The following is a 26,876-nucleotide window of genomic DNA, read 5'->3' as shown; positions in this document are numbered from 1 at the left end:
GTTGGTTATTGGCTGCAATCTTGAGTGATTAATGGGAGTTTTATACCTTAAACAAGCACTCAGTGTGCAGTCTAAATTCTCCCATAGAGGGACCTTCCTGTTAAGCTCCTTCCTTCTGGTTAAGGAAGAGAAAACTTGTAGCAGAAGAAATGGGAAGACTTTTTACCTAAGCTCTTAGGGACAAAAATGTGGGTATTTTGGTATTGTTCTACAAGAAAAGAGACATTCTGCCATGGCCTATGGCTTCGTTCTTGGTATTTTTTTTCCTCAGCTTGCAAATAGCCATTCAGTTGCCAGTGAAGTGGAGTAGTGGAGGTTGTCAGAGGTGTGTTAAAAGTGTTGTCGCTGTGATATCCGAAAGTGTTTCAGTAGTGCATGAAAAATTAATGTTAACAGTACAGCATGAGAACTGAGGTTATGTATTTCATAGGAACAAATGAGATTTTTTTTTCAGGCAGAAGCAATTGCTTTGGTACTTAAAACTAAGTTAATTCGTATGTGTCAAACCCTTTTTCTTTGACGTGCCGTGTAAGAAAAGCAAAATATCAGTTCAGGTTTTTGTTTGAGCAGGTGTCTCTTTCTGGTGTTCTGTTTCTTTAGAAAAGCAGTTTGAGGATGTTTCATTTGCTAATGAGCACAGTCTGAGGATGGTGCTGGAAGTTCAGGTTTGTGTTTGCTGAATGTGACAGGCTCTGAAATTTGTACATCGGGCCTAAGGCTCTTCTTTCAAGATTGCTGATAATGCTGTAGTTCTAAGTAATAGTGCTGTAGATTGAGTTAACTTAAGTTTTTGTTTGGCACTTCTTTTCTTCCTCAAGTCCAGACAGAGAAATATTTCTATTGAATATAATTAGGAACTGTATTTTTCTTCAGTGGGTCATAATTCATAATTGTGTTTTTGCTTTTTGTCAGTGCTGAAACACTTGGTTCAGTTTAAAAAGGGGTTGTCAGTGAATGTTTTCCAGAAATACAGTTTGCCAACTGTCTCTGCTTTCCAGTATTGTTCCTGTGTCTGCTTGTGCCCACTAGCAGTGGGACTGGACTGGATTTAGGAAAGCTTCTGGAGCACACTGTAGAGCAGGAGTTCTTGAACTCCCCGGCTCAGCGAGACCTCTCCCAGCAGAGGCTGGCAGCACATGCATCAGGAGAAGGGAACAGATCACAGTTCTGATAAATCCCCTGGTGTGGTAAAGGAAATTTGCTACCTCCTAGTTAAAGGTTAAGTAAAATCAGTTTTCGGTTTTGTGAGAAATGGAGAAAGTCCTGATTAGGGTAATGGTTTCTTTGCTCAGCCTCAAGCATCTATCAGGTGCACCTGTGTATTGTTCCCTTCTGCGCTTGGTGCTGCCCCACGCTGTCAGGCTGGCTCTGGTTTTTGGGCTGCTGCAAGGCTTCAGGCACGTTTACACCCTCATGTGCCCTGTTCCCATGATGTGGGGAATCCATATGGTTGCATAAGAGGCTTTGATTAACATGAAATGAACCTTGGTTTCTGTTTTAGGCCTCGGTTTTGCAGGCAGCTGGTTTGTTGCACTTGATTTTTGGGGCTATGAGAACAGCAGGGCTCCTCTAGTCCAAAAGTGTGGTTATTGTGCCTTTTAAAATTCTTTTTGAGGGTAGTCTGGGCTGAGAAGGAAAGCTTTCTTGGAGAAATCAGTTTAGGTTGCTTTTTAAATGAGGGTTTTGATTATGGTGTTTTAGAATATCTGTGAGATTGTGGTTTTTTATTTTTGCATGCCTGTTTTCTGTAAACAGCTTGAATTTGTGTTTTACCTGTCACTACTATTTTTAGGAAATTTTATTTTCAAGATCATGTTTTATAGCTATAACATCTAGATGTGTTATTCATACTGATTATTTTACCAAATACAGTAGATCACAGTTCAGATTTTTTGTCTCCATACAGTAAAGTAACATCTTCCATCATCATCATCTTTCTGATGAATGCCTGCAAAGACCTGAATAATAAACTTGATGCTTAAAAGCCTTCTGCCTTTGATGACCCCATGCTTGTGCAAGATTTTTTGTTGTTCTCACAATGAATCTCACAAATTAATACTGAAATTGTTGGGAGGAAAATGGAAATCTTTGGATTTCTGTAACTAGTTACAGGTTACAGATGCCTATGTGGTTGTACAGCTGAGTTACCCTGTCCTGCTTCTGGCAGGTGATCACAGCACAGGAGTGTATTTTAATCTGTACAAAAAGTGACATTCTGTTTGCATTAATTTCAAGAGTATAAATGTCTCCTGTTGTTGTTGTTGTTTAGATTCTGTAGCAAAACAGTCACTAGGTTATTACTTTTTGGGGGAGTTGCATAATTTGGATTTTATTAGCTGGCATGTAGCATCTTAAAGCAGTCAGTTTACAGAGAGGTAAGGATATGGAAGTGCTCCTAGGGTTGAGTTTTGGTGTCAGCAGTAATAACCAGCAGCAGCCAAAGTGTTGGCATCTTTTGCTGATGGCATCTGGTAAATACTCTGTAAACTTGGTCACTTCCCTATTAATTGCAGAGGAATGGACAAAGAGCTTCCTTAGAAGCAGTATCTGAGGGTTTCCTGAAATGAATGCCGTGGTTCCCTTTCCACTTTAGGACCTCATTTCACACTGTTGAGGTGGCTTCATGCTTTCATGTTGATTTCAATGAGCTCAAAGTCAGGCTGCAGCTAAGCACTAGGAAACAAAGCAATGCTGTTACTGCTCCTCAGTGTGACGGCATAAGTTTGTTCCAGATGCTTCTCTTCTGTGAAACCTTGCTGTCTTGCCCATGAACCACGTAACATACTTAATTATATTTGTCCCTTTCTGGTACTAATCTGAGGATTGTTATAGCCCATACTGTGGGCATCTGTAAGTTTCTCTGTCATAAGCTGGTCTTTGTAGTTGGTGATTAAAGACTAGTTTGAAAGTAATCTCCTTGCTTTTTCCAGTGCTAGAAAATTCCTGCTTTGAGCTTGTAGATTTGTTAAAGCAGGGAGGATATAATCCATGCTGGTGAGCATGGATTTGCACACTGCAGTTTGTGTTTATGGTTGTAACTGGGTTAAAGTGGTTAACTGGTGTTTTGGCTGGTAAATAAAAAGCCATATGAATGACCCTGAGGGGTGATTTTTGTTGTTTGAACAGTCTTTTTCTTTTTTTGTGTGTTCCAACTCTGTGGCTCTTAGATTGTGGGGAATGGAAGCGAACAGCAGCTGCAGCGGGAGCTTGAAGACGTGCTGATGGATCCACCCATGGAAGATCAGTCCAGTGACCGGGACCATGGAGAAGAAGTTAGAACTGATGGAGATGGGGAAGAACCTGTTGTCCTTGAAGCTTCAGCATCCTCTACCATTAACCCAGTGTCGGTGGCAGGACTCCAGAAACCAGATATGAGCTTGCCAGTGAAACCATCCCAGGGAGGTTAGGAAAAAAAAGGGGGGGATACCTGGTAGTATCTTATGAGCTTGTTTTTTTGTGGGGAAAGTGAAGAGAATTTAGGTACAGGTGTGGCCACCAGCCTTTCCCCATGTCTCACATTATAGTCACTTAGTGCAGTAAGTTCCAGGTTATGTATGTGATGCGAGAGTTAATATCTGCTGAACTGGCCTCTCTTCTGAAAACGCTGCTATACCAGCCTTGAGATGTTTGCACAAATATTCAGCTTACTTGCCTGGCTGTATAAAATATTAGTACAGGGCTTGCAGTATTTTGAGCTGGCCTGACTTTTCTGTTCCTAGCCTCTTTTGTCTTTTATTCAGTGGCAGGTCAGTCTCTGACACTTCACTTGCGGGTGCCTTACCTTGTTTCTCACGTTCCCCCTCGTGTCCCGCCCTAGACTGTGAGGATTTGAGCCCGTTCACGCCCGTGACAGATGAGGACAGCGTGGTGTTCAGCAAGCTCACGTACCTGGGCTGTGCCTCGGTGAACGCCCCGCGCAGCGAGGTGGAGGCCCTGCGGATGATGTCCATCCTGCGCGGCCAGTGCCAGATCTCCCTGGACGTCACCCTGTCGGTGCCCAACGTCTCTGAAGGGACTGTGAGGTACGGAGCTCGCTCGGGTGCTCTGTGCCTCTGCATTTCATCTTCGCTCCTTTGGAAAGCAGACAAGCTGATGGTTTCCCTGGCAGGAGACTTGAGCAACTTGATTTTTGTTTAGTGAGAGAAGTGGATTTTATAGACATCTGTGAAAAGTGATCCTTTGAATTTGTTTACCAAACACTCTGCCAAGAAACCCTATGATGATCCAAGCTGTCCCCAAAGCCATAGTGGGATTGGTTATTGATGAGGACTTTGGAAATAGCCTGGAAAGTAGTTTGTAGAGCTGGAAGTTGTCTGATACATGACGCTTAACAGGGATGAGTCTGTCCACTGCCAAATATTCGTGTAACTTTCTTAAGAGTAATCCCTGAAAACCATGGGGAACTTACTGGTGACAATGTCTGTGGCATTGTACTTTTTTGTGCTGTTCGATTTAAACAATCGTTATTGTGGTCAAGCTTTGCAGTAAATGACAGTCAGGAGCTAGATTTTGTGGTGTACTTTCTCTAGTAGGAATGAAATTGTTAAAGCTTACAAGTTAATGTCTGGCTGAAATAATTCTTCTAAAGGTGCAAGCTTGCTTTTCTTTCCTCCCTCTCTCTATTTTAACAGACTTTTAGATCCTCAGACAAACACAGAAATAGCAAATTATCCAATCTATAAAATCCTTTTCTGTGTACGAGGGCACGATGGGACCCCCGAAAGTGATTGTTTTGCTTTCACTGAAAGCCACTACAATGCAGAACTCTTCAGGATTCATGTCTTCCGATGTGAAATCCAAGAGGCTGTAAGTGCAAATTTTTTATCAAATCATAGTTGTGTACATGTAAATGTTATTACTGAATTTAAAGTGAAGTATTTCAGGCACTTTGGAAGTAATGTAATCCATCCATTTTGGCTTTTTTCTACTCCAAGTTAAGATAATTATAGAAACCTCAGTTATGGGATAAGAATGCATGGTTAACAGTTTATCCTAAGAAGTGCAGAAAAACAGTTCATTAGGTGCTAAAACGGAATTGTTTTCTACAATTCGTTGTGAATTAGTGAAAATCCAGGTAGGTTTCAGCTGATGTTGTGCACTCTGGCTGCAGGTGAGCCGGATCCTGTACAGCTTTGCCACTGCCTTCCGGCGCTCTGCCAAACAGACCCCGCTCTCAGCCACTGCCACCCCCCAGACTCCAGACAGTGACATCTTCACCTTCTCCGTGTCCCTGGAAATCAAAGAAGATGATGGGAAAGGTTATTTCAGGTAGAGAGTCATCTTGCATGCAGCATATGGTTCTGCTGGAAAGTGAGTGAATAGGGACTGTGAGGCTGAGGTGGTCCCTAAATTGCCTCCTTGAAAGTTTCCTGTTATAGTTTAAATGAATCCCAGACATAAATAATTTTGGGAAGTAATACAGTGACAACCCTCTGGACTATGTAATCTTGGTTGTTGAACTGAACATGGTGCTACCTGCGATGTGCTTTTTCTATTTTGTTTTTTTCTATTGTCTTTAAGTCCTTTTCAATGCCTTTTAAGTTGTGCTCAGCAAAATTGCTGCTAAAGCTGAAAGTGCATCATTGTGACTGTGCTGCTGGGAATATTGGTGCTGGGACTTCAGTGTGTGCATTGGCACTGAAGTGTAGTTTTAGGTTTTTCCACTCTTTTTGCAGCATTTAGAAGGGCCTCTCCTAAGAAAAAAAAAGAAGGGAAATAGTCTAAGTGTTGGTGCCCTCCTTGGCTCATTGGTGTCATGTGCCCCAGCAGCCACATCCCTTGTGAGATGCAAGCAATATGCAGTTGCTTATAGGAAATACTGTATGTTACATGGAGAAACAGTATTTAGAAACTGGTGAAATGCTGCTGGAAGTCTCACAATACTGACCCCTACAATATAAGCCCACAGTTTTTGTTTTGTAAACTGTGTCGTTGGTTTTCACCTACATCTGTTGCCATTTCTTTCATGTTACTGATTGCAGCATGCAAGGAAGAAAGGTTTTGAGTGCTTTGGTGTAAGGAACTGCACCAGTGTCTGATGCTGGGTTTGGTATATGCAAGGAATGCAGATAAATGATCCCCTGAGATATTTTTTCCTTTCCTGATGAATAACAGTGCAGTTCCCAAAGACAAGGATAGGCAATGCTTCAAACTCCGCCAAGGGATTGATAAGAAGATAGTGATTTATGTGCAACAGACAACGAATAAAGAACTTGCTATTGAAAGGTAATTTCATCAATTTTTAAAAGATTCTTTATCTGTTTAATGTTTGTATTTTGCCTCTGAGGCAGCAGGTTAGTAATTGTTCTGTGGATGCTCCATTTGTGTGATTTAGTGCCACACTTCTCTTGAGTGTGGTAAACCAGAAGATGAAGTGGGACATACCTGTGTGGGCTGAAAGTCCTTGTGAAAAGGCCAAAATGAAATCATAAAAGAGGTCCTTGTGCTTCATTTGATCCTTGTCCCTACTGAAGGGTAAATTCTATACAAATATGTCTAAAAAGAAAAAAAAAGCCCACCAAAGGAAGGGCAGAAGACTGCGGGCCAAGTGTTGCTGTGGTATAAAGAACCCTTGTTAGCAGTGACTTTATTACATTGTTCTTTAAAACAAAGGTAGTGGAACAATTTCCAGGCTGCTGTAAGCCGGGTTAAAGCATATTGTAAATATGCTTCTGAAATCTTGCTCAACATTTTTGATGTTGGCTTGACATTGTTTTGCTGGACATGCTTGATGCTGCTTTCAAATGTCAAGGTTTGTTGATGTTTGTCAGAGGATTCATGGGCTGTTTGTGGTGTATGACAGCAAATACTTAGATAAGAAATGTTAATGGTTTGTTTATGAGCATGTCTAATTTTTGCAGTTAAATTTTTTTGCCTGGCTTTGCAGATGTTTTGGCCTTCTCCTTAGCCGTGGGAAAGATGTTCGGAGTGGCGACATGCACCTTTTGGATTTGGTAAGGATCTTTCTTCCCAAAATTCAGTAAGAATTTTTTTTATGATTGTGCATGATCTCAGGATAGACAGAAAAGACGCTTCTGCAGTTGTTGATGGGAATTGATGCTGTAGGTTCCACTGCTGAGGGTGGGGCTCTACGCAGTTGAGTTGAGTCCTTGCCTCTGCTGCTCAGTTAGAAGGTGACCTGGTGCTTGGTCAAGGGGCTTGCCCAATTTTACAGTCAGTCATGACTGTTCTCATTCAGAGGCCTGAAATAAGAAACATGGAACCATATTTTTAGACATGCTGAATATTTAAGCACTGTGCTTTGAACATGGAAAGTTATACAGCATAGTTATCACTGTGAGAATCGAGGCCTGAGAGGCTTCAAATATAACTCTGAGAGCTAGTGGGTGCTTTGTTCTCATGACTCGCTTTTCTCTCTATAAAGTAATGATAGAGATCATTTGACTTCACAAGTGTGAAGTGACAACAAATTTGCTAGTATTTATGCAGTACATAGTGAGTACTCAAAAAGGTTTAATACTACATGAATAATTTTGCTTTTTACCAGGCTTTGGATTGCCCAGAAAATAAGGTTGTTGGGAAGACAGACAAGCTGAATGTTAGATAAAGACTTGGTTCTTAATGGCTGAATAACATGTTACTGGCTGTGATCTCACCTACATCTCTGTGAGCTGAAAGTTGCTGTCAAATGGCCATCTCCAAAACTATTGGTCATGCCATGTACTAACAGAATAATTGGTATTACAATACCAATTGTAATAATTGGTATTACAATAGTATTAATTGGCCTTTCTGTGTTATCAGCATGGAGACCAAGGATTGCAGGGGAACTCTGTTATTTCCTTCAGAGATGATCTCTCCTACAGACTCTGTCACATGGACTTGCCCTTCCCTTGCCAGTGCAGTAGCTCTTCTATGGGGCTGGCACCACATAATGTAGAGGTTTCTTTAATTGAAATAAAAATATATAAACTTACCTTGTTTCCAGGAGTCCATGGGTAAAAGTTCTGATGGGAAATCATACGTGATCACTGGGAGCTGGAATCAAAAGTCTCCACACTTCCAGTTTGTAAATGAAGAAACACCAAAAGGTATGAATGTTGCCAGGTGTTTTCCCTAGGCAGCGAAATTACTTCCAGAGTGGACATTGGATCAATTCTCTTTTCTTTTCCGATGAATCCCACAAAAAGACTTTCACGGGATGGGGTATATTCTCAGAAAGTAGGGTGCTAAATGCCACATAAAATCTGAAAAAGAAAAAGACAACTAAAAGCAAACTGTGTTCAGTAATACCTTGTAGGACCTGTGTCCTAGTAGGAGGCTCTGCAGCTGTGGGACAGGATGCAGGTACTGGAGCTTTTTAAGAATCCCACTGAGAATTGCACTAAATGACTTTTGCAGGTACTTGTTTTGCTCAGTGTCTTGTGGTCAGTTCAGATTTTTCCAAACCCAAGTTTTTATTTAAAACAGAAGGATTCCTATACCTGTGAAAATGAAAGTAAACCACTCCCAATTGTCATCCAAAAATAGCTGTTACTGCATTGCTCTCTCAAGTCCTGAAAGAGATCTGTCATTACTACTTTTAAGATGTCAGCTGAATTATCATCTTTTCAATCTTTTGTCACTGTTGTGTGCCAAAGGTTGGGAAGTTAATGGGAATTGACTGGGCAAAGTCATAAAAGTCAGCTGCTGGGCACAATCTGGTGCTGGAGTGAATGCCATCCTGCCTGAAGGACACAATTTATCATTCCCTGCCAGAGAGCTCTCATAGGTCACTGAGCCCTGTTGCCTTCTTTTGGAACATCAGAGTGTGTAGTCAAATCTTCAGAATGTCACAGCTGAGATGGTCTTAAATGCCTTTAATATCATGGTATTAAACAGTTAAGTTACTTCTAAAACCAAGGAAGAATTGAAGTGTAATTAGGCTGGGTGGCCAGAGATCTGCACTGTGCAGTTAAGTGCAGAGATCCTCTATAATGTTTAATGAAGGTATTGGATACATTTCAGTGGGATTTGAAAAAGCAGACATTTTATTCTCTTTAACAAGATCTTTTTCTTGGCTTGAAGGCTGCAGTTTCCTTTCTCTGTAGTGGATAGTGCATAGTGATCTGATTTTCCTATTTTGAGACTTCTTGAGATGTTAAATTAGGGGGAAAATCGATTCTGAAAAGGAAAGTTTCCTTTATTCTTCCATGTTACTAGGAAAGGGGTTAGGGAATATTTTATTTGAAATATTTCTTTTCATACTATGGCTTCATTTTCTCTCTCTAGATAAAGTGTTGTTCATGACCACTGCTGTGGATTTGGTGATAACGGAGGTGCAGGAACCCGTTCGATTCATTCTGGAGACTAAAGTCAGAGTTTGCTCGCCTAATGAGAGGTTGTTCTGGCCCTTCAGCAAAAGGAGCTCAACTGAAAATTTTTTCTTAAAATTGAAACAGGTAATGTGTTAAAGGAATAAAAATGACAATTAATGGGCTGTTTCTCCCTATGATTGCTAAAACTTTTACTAATGTTCATAATGCAACATTTTCCTCCTGAATCAAAGAGGTAAAATAAATGCACTTCACTTTTAGAAGAGCTGCCCTTTATTATGCTGATTGTTGCTGGCTATCTGCAGTTCCCATGAAGAGCCTGAAATAGCTTTTTTGGTAGCTTTGATGAGTCTGTGAAGTTACAGAGAGGCTTATGGATTTTCCAGCCAAACCACAGCAAGAAAAGGAACAGAGGATTTATCTGCAAACTGGGTCTATGCTGAGACTTGCTGCCATAAGGGGATAGAGGGGTAATTTTAATTAAAAAATTAAAATTAAGGGTTAAGAGGAAAAAAAAAAGTCCTTACTGTAATCCTGGTGATATGGTATCTGATATATCACTAAACTTATTTTATCATACAAATTTAACATTTCTTTAAATTTTTTTTTAGATGAGCAAACATCCATATGAAATTCCAAAGGAAATTATTTTTTGTCAAAAGTCTATTTTCCCCTTCTGCATGGTTGGAAACCGATTTCACACATACCCCCAATTTGCCCTGGGGGAAAAAAATCCAAGCAACCACAAAAAATCCCTAGAACTTGTTAAAATTTTTACTGTGTTTTCCAACTTACTTTCTTACCCATCTACTAAAAATGGAAGGATTATTTCTGTCCAGGATATTCACAATAACAGTACAAGGCAATAACTTAGTCTCAAAATAAGGCTGATAAGTTGAAGGTCCAAGTCACTAAAGAGATCATGTACTTGAAGTAGCTGCTGTTCTTCTGCTCTAGATATTATTGTTCTGAAATGAAACTCTTGTTTAAAGAAATGGAAATGTATAGAAGCAAATAACAATGTGGATGTACGTGCTCTCTCAAGGCTTAGTAATTCTGGGTGTGGTCCAAAAAGAAAGCAGTGTTGGGAGTCCTGATTTCTTGATGTGTTCTTATTTTAAGAGGTTTTGAGTTAAGCAAGAGGCCTTTCTTCCTTCTTTTTTACACTTGTCTTTAAGTGCTAACAGAGAATGGCATCTAGGTAGTAACAAAGATGAAGTTCACCAAGGATTCTTTTTCTGTGTAAAAAAACTCCTTTCCTTCAAAATTTAAGGTGGAAAACTTCTTCATGGATGAGCTCAGCCTTTTTATTTAGAATATTTTTGAGGTGGAACATGGAGATGTTGAACAGTAGAGGCTGTTGGGCTATAAATATTCTACAGCCTCCAAAAGGTGCCTTTTCTGTGTGGCAGTTTAGAGGAAGCTTATCTTACTGAGCTAATTCTGTATCTTTTGTCTTACCAAATTCACAGGCATTGTGACTTATCTTGGCCAATTCTCTTTTTCCACAGATGCTGTCAGGTTATCCAGCTTCCAGTGTTTACTAATGGAAGGTTATCAAAACTCGTAGTGGAAGCAACAGATATAGAATGTACTGCCTGATAAGCCTGGAAGGGAAACCTGTTTCTGTGGAGTCATGATTAGCCTATTAAAAATACAGCTGTGTAGAATTGGCTTATCTTACTTTGGCAGTGTTTCTTTATTCGGAAATGGTGAAAGCAGAGGGATTTTATTTGCTTCCATTACATTTAGTGATTTAGTAATTTTTAGTTTTGATGCATTTCTCTTCATTTTTAATGCTCCAAAGGATAAAATTGAGCACTGGGAGCTTAGTGGGGAGTATAATTATAAATCTCACTTCCCTCTTTCATTCACCTTTTCTTTTCTGCTCTATATTTTTATTCAGTTAGGAAAAAAATTCTAAATCCTTAAAATTTTAGAACCACTTTACAAAGAAAAAATCCTTCTTTAAAGGAAAGGAAGGTACCAAAGCATTGAAAATTATGGAGAAACAGGGCCACAGAGTAGACTTTGGGACTCAGCAATTTGTGTTCCTGTAGCAGTGTATACACAGAGTTGGAAGCTTTGCTGAAGACCATTGCCATGGGAAAATCATGGAATCCCAGACTGGTTTGGTTTGGAAGGGACCTTAAAGCTCATCTCATCTTGTTCAAATAAATGTGAAAAAAATTTTTAAGACTACTTTTGCCACCGTCAGTATCCCCAAAAACTTTATCTTTTTTTAACTCTTTTTAGAAGTTCTATTTGAAGAGTAATTTGACATAATTTTAAAGGTTTTGCTCCTGTTTAAATAAATGCAACATGTTTAAATAAAGGCAGCATCACTTCATACTGAGGAACCTTCATCTCTTAGACCACAGATGCATTTATAGCTTTAAAAATCAGTGCATTTGTGTCCAGTCCGTTTATGGTTGGAAAGATGAGTTTCCTGTGGATGGCAGATCCAAATGACAGTTCTGCTTGTGACAGACACTTTGTGCCTCTGGGTGCAGCATGCTTCCTGCACATTCCAGGACATCAGAAGCACTGACAGCCTGCACCTTGCATTAAGTGTGTTCCAGGTGTGAACATTTCTCACTGTAGAATGGGGTGGAAGTTGTTCCTCAGCTCTCCTATTCCAGAAAGAGAAGGCAGAGCCTTAGGAAGTGATCTGGCATTTGTGTAGCTTCCTCAGTAAAATGAAACTCCTTTCCTAGATAAAGCAAAAGGACAGGAAGAACAACTCGGACACGTTGTATGAGGTCGTGTGCCTGGAGAGTGAGTCGGAGAGGGAGAGAAGGAAAACCACAGCCAGCCCCTCTCTCCGCCTGCCGCAGTCGGGGTCTCAAGGCTCCATGATCCCGTCTCCTCCAGAAGATGATGAAGAGGAAGGTAAGAAGCTCCTGTGCTTTGTGGACTTTGAGAAAGGGCAGTTGGTAAATAACATGGTTATAAAAGATGCAGGATCCTTTCCAGTCAGAATGTGCCTGACTGATGGGTTCTTTTTTGCTGGAATACTGCAAGGTTCAATACCCGGTGTCCCAGCATTCCTGGTCAGCCTCTCCCTCATCTGGCACTTCAGTGTCCCTGCTTTTCTTAGCCCAGGCCTCCTGTGTGGTGTATTTGGGACAGTGTGAAAAAGGGCTCCTGAAAACTGGGGATTATCATGTAGCTTCTGCCCCTTCCTGAGCATTTGTGAACAGATTTGAGAGCAGAAAGGAGAAGCTGGTGTTATTTGGAAGTGTCAGCAGGCAGTGTTTTAGTGCAGAGGAGAGTCAGACATCTGTGAGAGATGAAATTGTACCAGGACCTGCCCAGCTTGAAACTTAATGCATTTTCAAGAACTTCTTTCTGCTTTTAAAAAATTCTTTTAAACCAAACCATGACCACTTCTGAGTGTAGAAACATCTGGCCTTACATCCAAGCTGAAATGGAGATAACTTGGGTTTCTGCTTTTCCACTTTTCCTGCTGGCCTTCCTTGTGGCCTTGGCTGAAGTGTCCCTTCTGTTCTCTTGGCAGACAATGATGAACCACTCTTAAGTGGTTCTGGAGATGTTTCCAAAGAGTGTGCAGAAAAAATTCTTGAGACGTGGGGAGAGCTGCTGTCCAAGTGGTAAGTAGCAAAATCACATTCTGAAAATTACAATTCTGAGTATTCTCATTCTGTTTGCTCCTTCTGCTTGGAGTTTTTTATTTCCAGAGGCCATTGGAGATAAGATTAGTATGAATTTAGTCCTCTATCCATCCCCACAACACCCGTTATTCTCTGGCTTGATGTTTTCTGATTCTTTAGAGGGTGTTCTAAATATTTTAAATTTTGAGTGCATGCTTAATGTATAGAAATTCACTTATGCTGTGTCTTCAGTTCGTTCTGTCTTAAAATGAATATTCTACTTATCTTCAGGTTCCTTGGGATTTTGTTAAAGGAAAATCTAAACTAAGCAGTATAAAGAAGATGCAGCTCTTGCTTTGTCTTTTGTACAGATCACTTCCATTCCTCTTTGTAATTCTGACTGGGTTCACAGCCAATTTTTCCTGCAGCTGTCATATCTTAGTGACTGTAGCTTAAGAATATGGGAGATTTGGACTTGGATGGAGAAGATGTTTTTCCTCCCTTATCTAAAGGAAGGCTCCAGAGCCTGCCAAGAAGGAAGTACATGAGCTCTGCTGTTTTCTCCCTGGAAAATGTCAGTGTACAAGAACACTGTTTCTTGACAGTCCAATTGCTAATGCAACACCATCCTCCTTTGATGAGGGATCTTTTATTCATCTTGAAGTAGCCTGAGCAGTTCTAAAGTGATGCTGATTGTTGCAAAATTCAGGGGTTGTAGGATCCCAGGACAGGGATTTTGTTAGGTTTTATTTTTTCCCCACAAAGTGGTGTGATGGGCAGCATGAGCCTGAGCTCAAAACAGGTTTCGTTTTGACTCTGGCTTTAGTTGTGGCCTTTTGCTTCCTAAAGTCAGTGAGAGCAGGGCAAGGGCTGTACAGCAGGTCAGGGCTTGAATGGGGTATTGGGTCTAAGGAGCAGGACAGCAGAGATTGGACTCAGTCATGCAGCTTAGTTGAGAAAAAGCATTGATGTGACCACTTAGCCAGGAATCTCTTTAAGATCATAATTATTTAGTATTTTCTGCAGTTGTTGCTTATTTGAATAAGTATGTCTCCTTCCAATTTGGTTTTGCACTAAATGGAAACATTTGTAAGAAGGGAAAGCTGTGGTAAAATGATGCATAATCCCTTTTCCCTCTCCTAGATTTGGAGAAACATCTTTCCCAGATGAGCTCTGTGCATCTGCTGCTGTGAGAAAGTTTCTTTCAACTTGAATTTTTTTGTAATTCTTCCAAGGGCTCAGAGATAATTAAGCCACCTGACTCCCATTGGAAATGTTTTGGCAGCTCTAAGAGGATATGAAATGCTTCTGTGCTAATGCTGGCAACAACTTTAATATGTGTTAAAGGGCTTTCCTTCTTAACTAAAAACGCGTATTTGGAAGCAATGATCCTCCAGCTTTTAACATAAGAGGATTGAAAATCATAAAAATCAGACTTCAGGTAGTTTCATGCTAGTTTTTTAGAATAGTGTAATTAGATTTGTATAGTAATTAAATATTTGATATTTTATGATACCAAAGAATATTTGGCTGATGTTTCATAACTGCTGAATCACACAATTTTCTCATTTTAAAAATAGTTTGGAAGAACCCAGTAGTGTGTAGTTTTTATTTTACAGCCTTCCAATGACTGTTTTCATTGGAACTGCTGTCGTACTTCCTCTGATCTGAGATTGAGGCAAAGCAGTTTTATAGGCCTTTACAAAAATGTTGGCTATTTTATATATAGGAAGTATTTTATATAAATATACTTACATATTATAAAAGCATAATAAATACTCTATAAATATATGTCTATAGGTATGACTATGTATTGATATAAACGTAACTACTATATAAACTTTAGTTAGTTGATTTATTTTAGAGAAAGCACAGTGAAGGAGGACATGATGGTCCTGGGTTCTGTGCAGTAAATACTGATTTAAATGTCTGCATTGCTAGTCTCTAGGTTATTGTGTCAGAACACTGTAGACTGGAGAAAGGCAATAGGGAGTCCCAGTCTGTGAAAATTACCATCCACATATCTGTTAGAGTGTTACAAACATTAATAAATGCCAGTTTATTAAGAACTTAATGTGACTGATGTGACACAAGTTCATTTTTTTTGTCTGGCTTTGTCTGTCAATTCTCTTGATCATTCTATCCAGAAGTTTGTTTTTGAGTAACTGCAGAAAAATGGTAATTTCTATGATTTAAGGCCTGTGTCTTTTGGGGATTTTTATATATAAGCCACAAATGAGCTGTTCAGGTTAACTTGCTGTAAGTGCATAAACTATATGTAGGTTTAGTTTTTACAACTTGCAGTGCTGTAATTTATGAGCTGTCAGTGGTCTTGCTGGAAAGAGCTGTTCAGTTGGGGCTGGCTGGTGCAGTGGAGGCTGCTCTAATGCAGGGATGTAAGTTAGATAACCATGAGAGGTGACTTTAGAGCTCTGTCTGACTCGTCTGTCCTCCTTCCCTCCCCGAGAAGGTCATCCTCCTGCTGGGCTGTGGGCAGCTGAGCAGTGTAGGCTTCTGCAAACCGCTCATTTTGGGGTTGTTTGAACTTGGAATTTCCACATTGTGCCCTCTGTCCTCTAGTATTTGATGGAGTGTTTTGTTTGTTGAATGTTTTAAATATATATACATATATATAAATATATATATATAAAAATATATATATATATAAATTTAATGGGAATCGAGAAAATAGTTTGGGAAGTAGTTCTCCAAATGTTATTTATTTTTCAAAACTTGAATTTCACTTGGACATCTGGACTGCCTTGCAGTTGTGCCAGGTGTGATGCTCCACACGGGTATGTGTGGTTGGTTGTTGCTGCTGGGTGCAGTAACTGAGGCCTCCCCTCTGCAGGCACCTGAACCTGAGCGTGCGGCCCAAGACGCTGTCGGCGCTGGTGCGGAGCGGAGTCCCCGAGGCGCTGCGGGGGGAGGTGTGGCAGCTGCTGGCAGGGTGTCACAACAACGACCACCTCGTGGAGAAGTACAGGATCCTCATCACAAAGGTACCGTGGCTTTCTTCAGCTCTTTTCCCCTCCATTTCTGAAAGAATGGAAACACAGTGGCTTCGAGTATGTGCCCTCCTGCCTGAGGGTCCATGAGTGTACCTGAGTGTATCAATGAGTGACCATGATTCAATCCTCCAACAAAAAGCCTAACAGAGAGCTGCTGGTAGCATTGCACTGCTTCTTTTTTACGAGTTCTGAGTTAGTTTGTAAAAAATAAGCATCCTATTAATTGCTTTCATAATGAACAGATTAATTTTCTTTGCTTGTTTGATTTTTCTGAATGGAGGCTGAATTTTTTTGTATTGTCTGTGTTTATGATAAAAATCCAACATTAGTAGAAATTGCAGCCTTTTTTGATAGCAAGAAAACAGAACAATGTGGATGTTTTTGCACTAGACAGCAGTTCTGTGACTTTTCATCTTGAATGCTGATCTCGGTAAGGTAGGAAAAGGATATAAGAATTGTGTGTACAGACATCATCCAGTGGTTCTCAAAGTTTGAGTAACAAATGGGTCACAAAATGAAATGTCGCTTTCTTATCCAGAAAACGGATGTGTTAATTTGGATTTGACCATTATCTGTATAGCTACATTGGATTTTATTGCTTTCATCAAACATGCAAGTCTAGAAGGACTGTATTAGAAATTATTCATGATGCAGCATTAGTACAAATATAACAGAAATTAATTATTCACCAGTTAAAAAGCAAAACAAGTGAATCAGCCTTTGTATATCTATATTCTGATGGCACAGATTCACAAGGAGCAATTAAAGACCTTATTCTGAGGGCAAGAGGGCTTCTGAAATTAAACTCAGTTTCTGCTGGAATCATGCAGGAAGGATCCTACGTGATGTGAATGAATCATGTTAGATCAGCTAAAAATGTTCTGCCATAAGTGTTTTCATATACTTAGTGAATACAGAAAAAACTTGATCTGAATTCCTTAATATTGGTTTATGCATTGTAGAGCTGTAACTTGGATTTCATGGTGAATAAATCATATAAGTAATGTGGAGGTTGAGTGCTCTGGCAAGGAGTGATCACAGCTATGCTGTTGTGTTATTTTAATTGCCTGGTGAGTAGCTGTCAGCCTCACTTGTTTCTCTGTTTCAGTGTTTTGGTATCAGAATGCAAAAGATAATGTCTTTGTGGCACAGTTGGTGACACGTTTTGCTACTATCTTTGTCAGCTGGAAGGGGATAGTGTAGCATTTCATTTTTAAACCTGTGAAACCTTTCCACTCGTTTTCATTTGGCTGAGACAAAGAAAGTAACCTGCATCTCATGTGTTGCAAGCATCTCTGGAGTCCAAGTACACGGGAGAGTAGGCTGGTCCAACACTGTGTTCTGCAGCAAAAGCACTGGCTATACCTGCAGTGGTCGTTCAGCACGGAAACTAATTAAGAAATTAAAGAGAATGGGTCCTGATTGACCATTTTCAGACCCTGCTGTAGTCCCATGAGGTCTGTAGTATATCCACCAGCATGCTGCCATAGCCAGCTCAAGCAAATGAAAATGAGGTTTCCCTAATCTGGAAGTGCCATATTAGCCCAGTGCCATGGCTGTTTGTTTTGTTGTGACTTAAATATGGAAACAGGCCGGAACTGTTTCTGTAGAAGGGACAGAGGTTGGTGCTTGAGAACAGGAGGGTGTGCTTGGTTCACAGGGGAATCGGGATTTCTTCAGTCTGCAGGCAGTGGAAAAAGTGTAAGGTTTTAAATAGGGTTATCTCTCAGTGGCTGTGTGGAGGTACTAAAGAGGAGGACAGGCAGAAAATACAAGGGTTGTTTGGGAGGCTGAGGAGAACATGAATGCAAGGCACAGCAAGGTATCGTTTGCAGACCCTTTGTATATAGTCTATGCCAAGAGTGTAATAATGCTGGGCTGGACTTCAGCCTTAAATTTTTGTTTTCATGCCTTTCTTAGGCATGAAATTTGATAATTTTGGAGTTCTAATGTGACTAATTCTTACTGCTCTTAAAATAGCAGCTCAGTTACAGTCAGTATGCAGCAATGCATACAAGTAAATGTTCCTGGGGAAAAAAATTGTTAATTATATGAAGACAAGGGTCCATTACCTTGCTTTACCATCTTCATAATACTTTGCTGTGTTTTGCGTGTCACTAATGCCAATTCTTCTCTAGCAAGCCTACAGTTTATTTGCATTACCATGCCTTGAAGGGGGTTTATGTGAGAATAACTGCTGTGGTGTAGTGCAGGAGCACAAGGAGTCCATATAAAACCTATACCCTGGAATGTGAGCAGGAGATGCAGGAAACCCATGTGAGTGCTCATAATGCAGTCCCCTTTCTCTCTTCATGTTGACCTCTATTCCTGTAGCTGCATTTGATTTCTGCCAGGCTTTTCATGGCCCCGTGTGGCAGCACAGTCCCAAATTAATAAGGATCTGTGTTGACAGCTGCTTCAAAACCTTCTGGCCCATTTCAGGGCTTTTTTTTTCCCTTGTGCACAGGATGTTGGATGCGGCGCCCCAGGATTTCTTCTGGTGTTCGCTTTCCTGGGCAGGCTCAGGGAGTCTCTGGTTTTTGCTTTCCTTTGCAAATTAACTGCTGCAAGGACAGTTTTTTGTTTGCTGTTCAGTTGTGGCTACTGAAGGATTGAAAAGGAAATGCCTCCTGTTGTGCTCTACCATGCAGGAGAGCTCTGTCTAGCTCTCTTCTTGAATGTGACTTAAAAATGGCATTGAAAATGTGCTTCAAGGTGTGCTTGTTGTGTTCTAGTCATCATGACAGCATTTATTAATTAATTTGCTCCGATTTTTTTTGCCACACACTGGCTGGGGTTTTGTCCTCCTTGCTTTTGTTATTGCAGGAAGGTTGAAGTTTCACCATCGTGGTGCTTCCACAAATTACTTTTGAGAATTTGCACGCCATCTGTGTGCAATAATAAAGCTTTTAGCAACTCCAGATTGCCATGCTGGTGGTGGGGAGTGTGGATGAAAGCCAGCCCAGTGAATTAAGGTCATGTCCCTACTGGGGACAGAAAGCAAGCTCTAGGTAAAACGATCTAGACAATCCCTGGGAGAGGCATCTGGTGCTGGTAGCACTTTGGCAATCACAGTTATGGCTGTTAATCTTCAGGCTTCCAGCCACTGAAAGGTAGCAGAAGACACATGGGGACTCACTCCAGGTATGAACGGACACCTGCAGGAAAAATACTGCATGTTCTTGACAGGCATAGGTGGATGGAAGGTGGTGTTGAGTAGAAAGCGCGTAAAGCGAGCCAGACAGGCTAAAAAAGATAAATAATCATGATACCAAACAAAAGAGACAACAGCCACTTCTCAGACAAATTTTAGAAAGGATTAACACAACTACTGAATCTCTCAGTGGAGAAGTTCTTCATAATAGCAGCATTAAAAACCTGACATTTACAATATTGAGGAGAAAATAAAAAGCTTTTGGATATAGGTCTGTGTGGGAGGAAGTAATGTTGAAAGGAAAAAAACCATGAACTGTTGTACCAGATAAATACACTATATTAAGAAAATTACAACATGAGAGGGACATCTTGTGGCACAAATAAAATAAAAAATTATAGTCCAGTGTCAGGAGGAGTATCCTGGAATGTTACCCCGGGGTCACCATTTCTGGGAGAAATCCCAGACCTGGTAAGAGATTAATTTGTTCCAGTCTTTCTTATAGCAGGACTCCTGCTACCCACTTTCTCATCTTCCCACCTTTTTGTCTCCATGAAATGAGGATTATAGAACACAGATGTTCTACCAAATATACTCGTCTGTCTTGGTGCAAATGATGCTAGTTTTTAATGAAGAAATAGATTAAAATGTCACTACCGTTATTTGACTGAATGTGTTGTCATCGATAGCATAAAATGTGACAGAACCTTAGCTGTGGGTGGTTAACACTTATTTTCCACTTGTATCACAATCATATTTCCATATGTTCCTATAAATTAAAAAGAATACATTGAATTTTCAGGAGTACAGAGGGCCATGACTGTGTACAATCAACTGAAATGGAACCTACCATGCATCTGTGCATCACAGTGTGAGATGGTGTAGCCTTGTCAGTGTGCCTGAACTTCAAGATCCCTTGTTTGATTAGTTTGGATCACATGGTGATAAAAGTTTAATTATCTTTTACAAGCAGTACTTTTCCCAAGAGTTTTCATTGTAACTTTGAATAATTTCTTGAGTACTTTTCATTGCCTTAGATGAGGTGGTGCTGTACCGTGGTGCAGAGTGGGAGAAGTCTCTATACCCCAGCAGTATTTTCAGCCTCACGGACCTCAGCCACCTCAGCCACACATTTTGGTGTCTTTAGGAGTGGTTCTCGTGGTGGGCTGGTGGTGCACCCGAGCAGAGAGCTGGGGGAGCAGGCACTGTACCCCAGTTACCTTCTGGGTGCAGTTTGCACCCTTGGGCCACTTTGGGCTGGCTTCTGGGGCAAGGGCAGGAGGAGGAGGTGGAGCTACTGCTGGTTTGGGTGTTTCAAGCAAACAGGAGTAAGTTGGCAAGAGCACTGAGTGGAGTCATTGCTCTCAGCTTCGAAGAAACAATAGAATGTCAGTTAAAGGAAAAAACAGACGTGGCTCTTCTACAGAAATACCTCGGCTCTATGGGCATTCAACTTTTCATAAAAACCTGAACACTGGGGAGTTTTTGATTTCATGGTGCAGCTTCTGTTTAAAAATTTCAGCAACCAGATGTTGTTTTGGTTGGGTTCAGTATTTCCATTGCTACCTCATTTTTATGTATCTGAGATAGAAAGTTTAATGTATGTTGTTTCCTTGGGGATGTTTATAATGTGTCTATTTGTGCCCAAGGATCCAGAAATACTATTCGAATCAATCGGTATGTAAATCATTCTCTGCTTTGGAAAGATAGGAGATCATTTCTCCAGCAGTAATTCAATCATAGCTTGTTTTTTGTAAATCCACAATACCCTGGCCTAAATTTAATTCAAAGTTTATGTTTCCTAGCTACAGTTCTAGTACTTCAGTCATCATGAGTAGAAACACCATAAATTGTAAAAAAAATTATGGACAATAGTAAAGGGATCTTTTCTGGGTTAAACATAGGGCAGAATCCCCAAATTTTTGTTTTCAAACATTTGTATGAGTCTGAGTAAAATCTGCCAAGTCATGCTGTTGTCCAGCACAGACTTTGGCCAACACAAGTGTATCATGAAATGTTTTTTCTACTTACCGGTTAGCTAAAAACCTGAGGGTTGCATCTTGATTGCTTTGACATCTACCCCTTTGGCCTCAATTAATTTCCCGTTAGGTATTCTGCAGAGTGACCGATGTTTAGCTTAGGTTAACGGAAACCTTGGGTTTGTTGGTACTGGTTGAATTCAGTGTGTGGACTCAGGCTTGTAAGGATGCCAGTTGCACACTTTCATGTCTGACTAAATGATTTTGATTGCTGAAGAGCTTCACCCCAGTTTTTTACTGGTTTGATCCATTCAAATACAAATTCCTGTAGCAAGGGGCCTGTCCTAAGCGTTGGCGGTGGAACTGTCAGGGTCAGAGGATGAGCTCCCACATACCATGGGAACGTGTTTTCCAGCCTGTCAGTTGAAGCTCTTGACAAACAATAAACAAGAGCTGTACCTTTTATGCCTCTCCGCCTTCAAAGAGGTTTTTCTGGTTAAATAGTGAGGTGGTATTAACTTAGGGTGTGAATACAAGTTGGAGTGTTGTGCTGTGAATCTCTCGCGTGTTTGCTGGCTGGAATGTCGCTGGGTTTTCTGTTCTGGTGTCGGATGTCCCAGGGACTGTCAGGGACAACAGCGATGCCTTTGTGTTCTGTGTATATATGTATGTGTGGAGGGAGGTGCCTGCCTACCTGGAGCATCATCTGGATTAATGGTGGGACATCGTTCTCAGCTTTGCCCTTGGTTTCAGGTGTCTCCTAAGCAACACACACAATACCTAGGAAAGGCACGTTTATTCCCGACTAGGTATTTCCCCAAAAGGGCTGGGATGGAAAAGCCTTTAAGTGACGACGAACCGCGTGAATTCAGGGCGGTGATGGACGGTTGGCGCTCGCCGTGCAGGGGTGCAGGAGGAGGAGCGGGCTGCGCGCTGGGTGTGTGTCCCTGCGGCACCGGCGGCGCGGGGACGGGCAGGGCTGGGACCCGCGTGTGCTGCCGGGGGCGGCGGGGTCGCGCCGGGTGAGGCTCCCACCGCCACCGGCCGCCCGTGGAACCGCCTCGCCGAGCGCCCCGGGAGTGCGGACCCGCCTTCCCGAGGCTGCGGCCGGCGCTGCCCGGCTCCCTGCGCGCTGGGGCGGGCGGATGGGGGCCGGGGCTGCGGCCCCACTCCCCGCCGGGTCCTCGCTGCGCCGCGCCCTCCCCCGCGCTCCCGCCGCCTCCCTCCCCTTCCTCCCGCCTCCCCGCCCCCGGCTCCGCATCGCCGCGGCCGGAGCACACGCCGCCCGCCCGAGGATGCTCCGCGCTTTTGTTCCCCCGCCGCAGGTAGGGCCGGGGCGGCGGGGCCGGGCTGGCCCCGGCCGGGCAGGGGGCGGCGGCGGGGCCGGGGCGGCGGCGGCGGGGCCGGGAGAGGCGGCGAACAAAAGCGCCGTGCAAAATGGAGCCAGCGGAGAAGGGCTGGACCCCCGCCCTCCCCGCCGCGCATCCCCCCGCCCGGCTGCCGGGGCTCCGGGGAGGCGGCATCGCCTCCCGCTGCCGCCGGCGGGGCGTGGGGAGGGAGCGGGGCTGCAGCCGGGGCCGGCGGGGAGCGCTGAGCAGGGCGTGGGGAAGGAGGGGAGCGGCGGAGGTGGCAGCGCGGGGGAGAGGCGGTTCTGTAAAGCACTTTCCCCTTCTCTCTGTCAGCTTTTGGGAGGACTCTCGTCCTGACTCGGTGGAGGTTCCTCTCCCTCTTCCCCCAGCCTCTCATTCCTCCTCGGCGCTCCAGCCCACCCAGGAGGGCATCAGTATCAGCCCTCTCCCGTGTGCCGGGGAAGTTGCTGACATGCCTGCCGCTGGGTCCCGGTGCACCGGCAGCGGCGGGGAGCCGGATTTAAAGGGGAATTGTGCTGCAGACAATGCACAGCAGCAGCATCTGGAGCAGCCCTGGGGACCGGAGCTCCGGTTTTGACATTGCTGCACACAGAGCACCAGCCGCAATGACAGCAGCTGCCTGGAGTGGCTGCAGGCAGCAGGCAGGAGCATGAAGTAGAGAGATCACTGCAGTGCTCAAGATGAACTCCTCTTTGGTTGGCAACCAGAGTGGCCGGCCCTTCTGTCTCCTGGCCATTAGCTATTTGGAGACCATCAATTTTTGCCTCCTGGAAGTGGTAATTATTGTGTTCCTCATGGTGCTGATTATTTCGGGCAACATTATTGTGATATTTGTCTTTCACTGTGCACCTCTGCTGAACCACCACACCACCAGCTACTTCATCCAGACTATGGCGTATGCTGACCTCCTGGTGGGCGTGAGCTGTCTGGTGCCTTCTTTGTCTCTGCTGCACTATCCTATTGTTTTAAGTGAGTCCTTGGTTTGCCAAATCTTTGGTTATGTGGTATCAGTGCTGAAGAGCGTCTCCATGGCCTCCCTGGCCTGCATCAGCATTGACAGATACATTGCCATCACAAAGCCGCTGACCTACAACACGCTGGTTACCCCGTGGAGGCTGCGAATCTGCATATTGACCATTTGGGTCTACTCCTGCCTGGTCTTCTTACCCTCCTTTCACTGGGGAAAGCCTGGATATCATGGGGATGTGTTCCAGTGGTGCGCCAGTTCCTGGAACACCGATCCCTATTTCACCCTCTTCATTGTGGTGATGCTCTATGCCCCGGCCGCTTTCATCGTCTGCTTCACCTACTTCAACATCTTCCGCATCTGCCAGCAGCACACCAAGGAGATCAACGAGCGGCGGGTGCGCTTCAGCTCCCAGGACGGGGAGGCTGGGGAGGCCCAGCCCTGCCCGGACAAGCGCTATGCCATGGTCCTCTTCCGCATCACCAGTGTCTTCTACATTCTGTGGTTGCCCTACATCATCTATTTCCTGCTGGAGAGCTCCAATGTCTATAGTAACCGCGTCGCATCCTTCTTGACCACTTGGCTTGCCATTAGCAACAGTTTCTGCAACTGTGTCATTTACAGTCTCTCCAACAGTGTCTTTCAGAAGGGGCTGAAGCGTCTCTCGGGGGCCATCTGTGCCTCATGTGCTAGACAGAGGGTAGCTAAGGACTCCTCTACCTCTAGGAGCAAAAGATCTTCCAATGGATGTCATGTCTAGGACGCCTGTCAGCTGGACTGGAAAGTGCAGGGACAATTGCGTAGATTGCAAAGTAACTTAGATATGATTTTAAGATACCCAGATTTGCAAAAAGGTTTCTGAGAAATGCTGCTGACACAGAAGAATCAGGAGCACATATCGTTGTGGTTTCTCTTTAAAAAATGATTGCTGTGGAGGAGGCTGTGGAGTTTCACCTCCACATTCATTTTAAAGAATAAAGCTGTATCTTGACACTTACCTCTCCAGCTGGTGTGACTGAATGGAGTGGGTGTCTGAGAGCTTCGGCAAAATGTAGTCTTTCTTACAGCTTTACTGGGTTCTTTGGAAATTCGTGCTTCACATGTAAATGATAGATCTGAAGTGGAAATGTCACAGTCTATGGTATATTACAGGGATTTTTTTAATATATGCCAAAGTATATTGATACAATGTTCCAGCGTCAGAACAGAAGGGGCCAAACAATTTGTTTTTCAGTGCTACCTAGACAGGACTTGTAGAACAGAAGTGAACAATGTGACCATTTCAGTGTGAACTCTGTTAATGAGCCATGAGTGCAGCGATGTGATCTGGGCAGTCATACTGTTAGGGCTGATCTGGCTTTCGTGCCCCATTCCCCTGGTAGGATGCATGTTTGGATCAGAGTGCGGCATCTGCATTTTCCTGTTTGTTGTGAAGTAAGAAGAAAAACTTGGATCAGACCAAATTTAGCAGTTAAATAAAATGTGTTTTGATAAGCTAAGAGAAATACGTGTTGCTTTATGATACTAGAGTTGTGGCAGCCACTCAAGGATGATGCCAACATGTGAAAATTGTTCTCAAACCAGTGGAGAAATGCCACGGGTTTTTTATGTGGAAATTTTCTCAAGAACAACTTTAAAAATAACATGTCCCCCTTTTTTTTTTTAATCTAAATTCTTCTGATATTTTACATACTGGAACTTAAGGGGAAAGGAAAGAAAACAATTGTCTTCTAAACAGCTAAGGGAACTATGTTGTAAATTTAACTGTAGTATTTGAGTTATTCATAAGTGCACAGAGCTAAATCAGAGACATTTTTCTTTAGCCTTCATGGGATTAAAGATGGTTCAAATATAGCAGGAGCTAAATCCTGTTGGTGAAAGCGTATCTAACTGGTCAGACAAAGGCAGTATCTGAGAAACCAAATCTCATTGACCAGAGCTTGTTCAAGCTAGCCTAGATTAAATGTTTTGAGTACTGTCATGCAGTTAAGAAGGCAGAATGGCCCTCAAGTTGCTGAGTTTTTCCTAAAGAATATCCTTGTCTTTTGACTGACGCCATTGTGGAAATGAAAGTGAACCAAGTATTCCTGTAGTGGTGGATTGCAGTGTCACCCTGTCCCTGGTGAGGGGCTGTCCCTCTGTCTCTCCTGTTCTGAGAGCAGGTTTTGCCCCCGACCATCTGCCTTCCATGTCCCTCCTTGTGCTTCCCGTCACTGCCTTGGGTTGCTGAGTGGGGAATTCCCTGAGCTCCTCTGGTACAGCTGGTGTGCTCTTAGTCACAGTGGGAATGAAAAAAGGATAGGGAAAAATAATGTGATATTTTTAGAATTGGGGTAATTCTCTTGGCCAAAGGGAAGGCTCTGTTTTTGTTAATTGATTTCAAGTCTACGTTTTTCTAGATCAAGATCATATTTTTAATACTCTGCCCTGTCCCTCCTGCAAAATCCCCCCTCCTCTCTGTTGTGCTGTGAGCCCTGGCCTCTCTATGCCTTGCCCCGGAGGATACCAGCTTGTCTCTGCCCCATCACATGCCACGATTGCTACAGCCTGGCCTTGCTGCCCATCCACATTTGCTCTAGTATGGTCTCGTGGGGCTGCCAGTGAGGAAATGGGGAAGGAGAGAGAGAGTAGCAGGATGAAGCATTCCTGACATGGCACGCTGGTACACTTGAGTTCCTCTCCTGGATGTGTGTGTACCTGTTCTGGGGAGCATGGGGCAGAGCCTCCTGCTGCTGCTGCCTCCTTCTCTTGGAGGGCCCTGGGGCAAAGCATGTAAGTGGCATCTTGGTCTGCTTCCAGCTATTTCATCCATAGTCCAAACCTCTCAAGATAAACATCCTCCTCAGTTCATCTGAAATTTTAAGAACACAGGTTGTCTAAACCCTGCTGCCTTCACGCCACCGTTTCTTGCTCTCTTTGTAGCACAGAGCAGAGCGTAGAGCCGGGGTTTGTGCTGGATCCTCGCAGGCGCCCGGGGTGATTTGCTCGGCAGAGCCCTTGCAGTCGGAATTTTGGTTAGACACAGACAGCCGTGGGGGCAGCACAGGGGTGGAGTGACTCATTTGTAAAAAAGTGGGATAATAAGCTCACAGCACATCATGGCTGATTGTTCTCAGGCGGTCTGTGGGTACTATGGCAAAGGTGGGCTTTGGGGAACAATTCAAGGGCTTTAGTCCCTCATGTCAAAGTGTGTGTGTGTGGTATTTTTGGAACAGCCTCTCAGGTAAACTCCCAGTAGCTTTTCTTTGACTCTTCACCTTATCTAACGTTTCCAAGTCTTTGAAATGATGCAGTGTATCATTGAAATAGCATTTGATTAAACTTAACAGAAGAGAAGAATCTGCTGGAGCCTAAAACCTTAGAAATGGCAGTTTCAGGTTTAAGTGGAAGCTGGAAAGCAAAGATTGTTACTTTTGGTGTTTTTTATGGCTAAATAGACAGTTTAAATAGGAGCATTGTGTGCTAGTTTTTGAGAATTTGGAAAGTTTTTGAAACTGGTAAGGGGT

The 26,876-nt window shown here is 42.9% G+C and overlaps 2 protein-coding genes across 2 annotated transcripts in view; both read left to right on the top strand.

The window, feature by feature from the left end:
- RABGAP1 (RAB GTPase activating protein 1) overlaps nucleotides 1–26,876 on the top strand; it is a 62,989-nt gene that overhangs the window by 8,405 nt on the left and 27,708 nt on the right. The window contains exons 3-13 of the mRNA XM_082295254.1: nucleotides 3,168–3,402; nucleotides 3,818–4,022; nucleotides 4,632–4,806; nucleotides 5,111–5,268; nucleotides 6,115–6,225; nucleotides 6,887–6,953; nucleotides 7,949–8,051; nucleotides 9,232–9,401; nucleotides 11,993–12,167; nucleotides 12,796–12,889; nucleotides 15,741–15,891. Of these exons, the coding sequence (XP_082151380.1) occupies nucleotides 3,168–3,402; nucleotides 3,818–4,022; nucleotides 4,632–4,806; nucleotides 5,111–5,268; nucleotides 6,115–6,225; nucleotides 6,887–6,953; nucleotides 7,949–8,051; nucleotides 9,232–9,401; nucleotides 11,993–12,167; nucleotides 12,796–12,889; nucleotides 15,741–15,891 (1,644 nt within the window). The remainder of the gene's footprint in view (nucleotides 1–3,167; nucleotides 3,403–3,817; nucleotides 4,023–4,631; nucleotides 4,807–5,110; nucleotides 5,269–6,114; nucleotides 6,226–6,886; nucleotides 6,954–7,948; nucleotides 8,052–9,231; nucleotides 9,402–11,992; nucleotides 12,168–12,795; nucleotides 12,890–15,740; nucleotides 15,892–26,876) is intronic.
- GPR21 (G protein-coupled receptor 21) lies at nucleotides 23,071–24,206 on the top strand. The gene has a single exon (XM_082295217.1). It carries the CDS (start codon nucleotides 23,084–23,086, stop codon nucleotides 24,128–24,130), a length of 1,047 nt encoding a protein of 348 aa, XP_082151343.1. The 5' UTR covers nucleotides 23,071–23,083; the 3' UTR covers nucleotides 24,131–24,206.

Source organism: Coloeus monedula (assembly GCF_965178545.1).
Source record: "Coloeus monedula genome assembly, chromosome: 21".
Taxonomy (NCBI): Eukaryota; Metazoa; Chordata; class Aves; order Passeriformes; family Corvidae; genus Coloeus; species Coloeus monedula.
The sequence above is the reverse complement of the archived record's forward strand: the minus strand, read 5'-3'. Positions and strand labels throughout refer to the sequence as shown.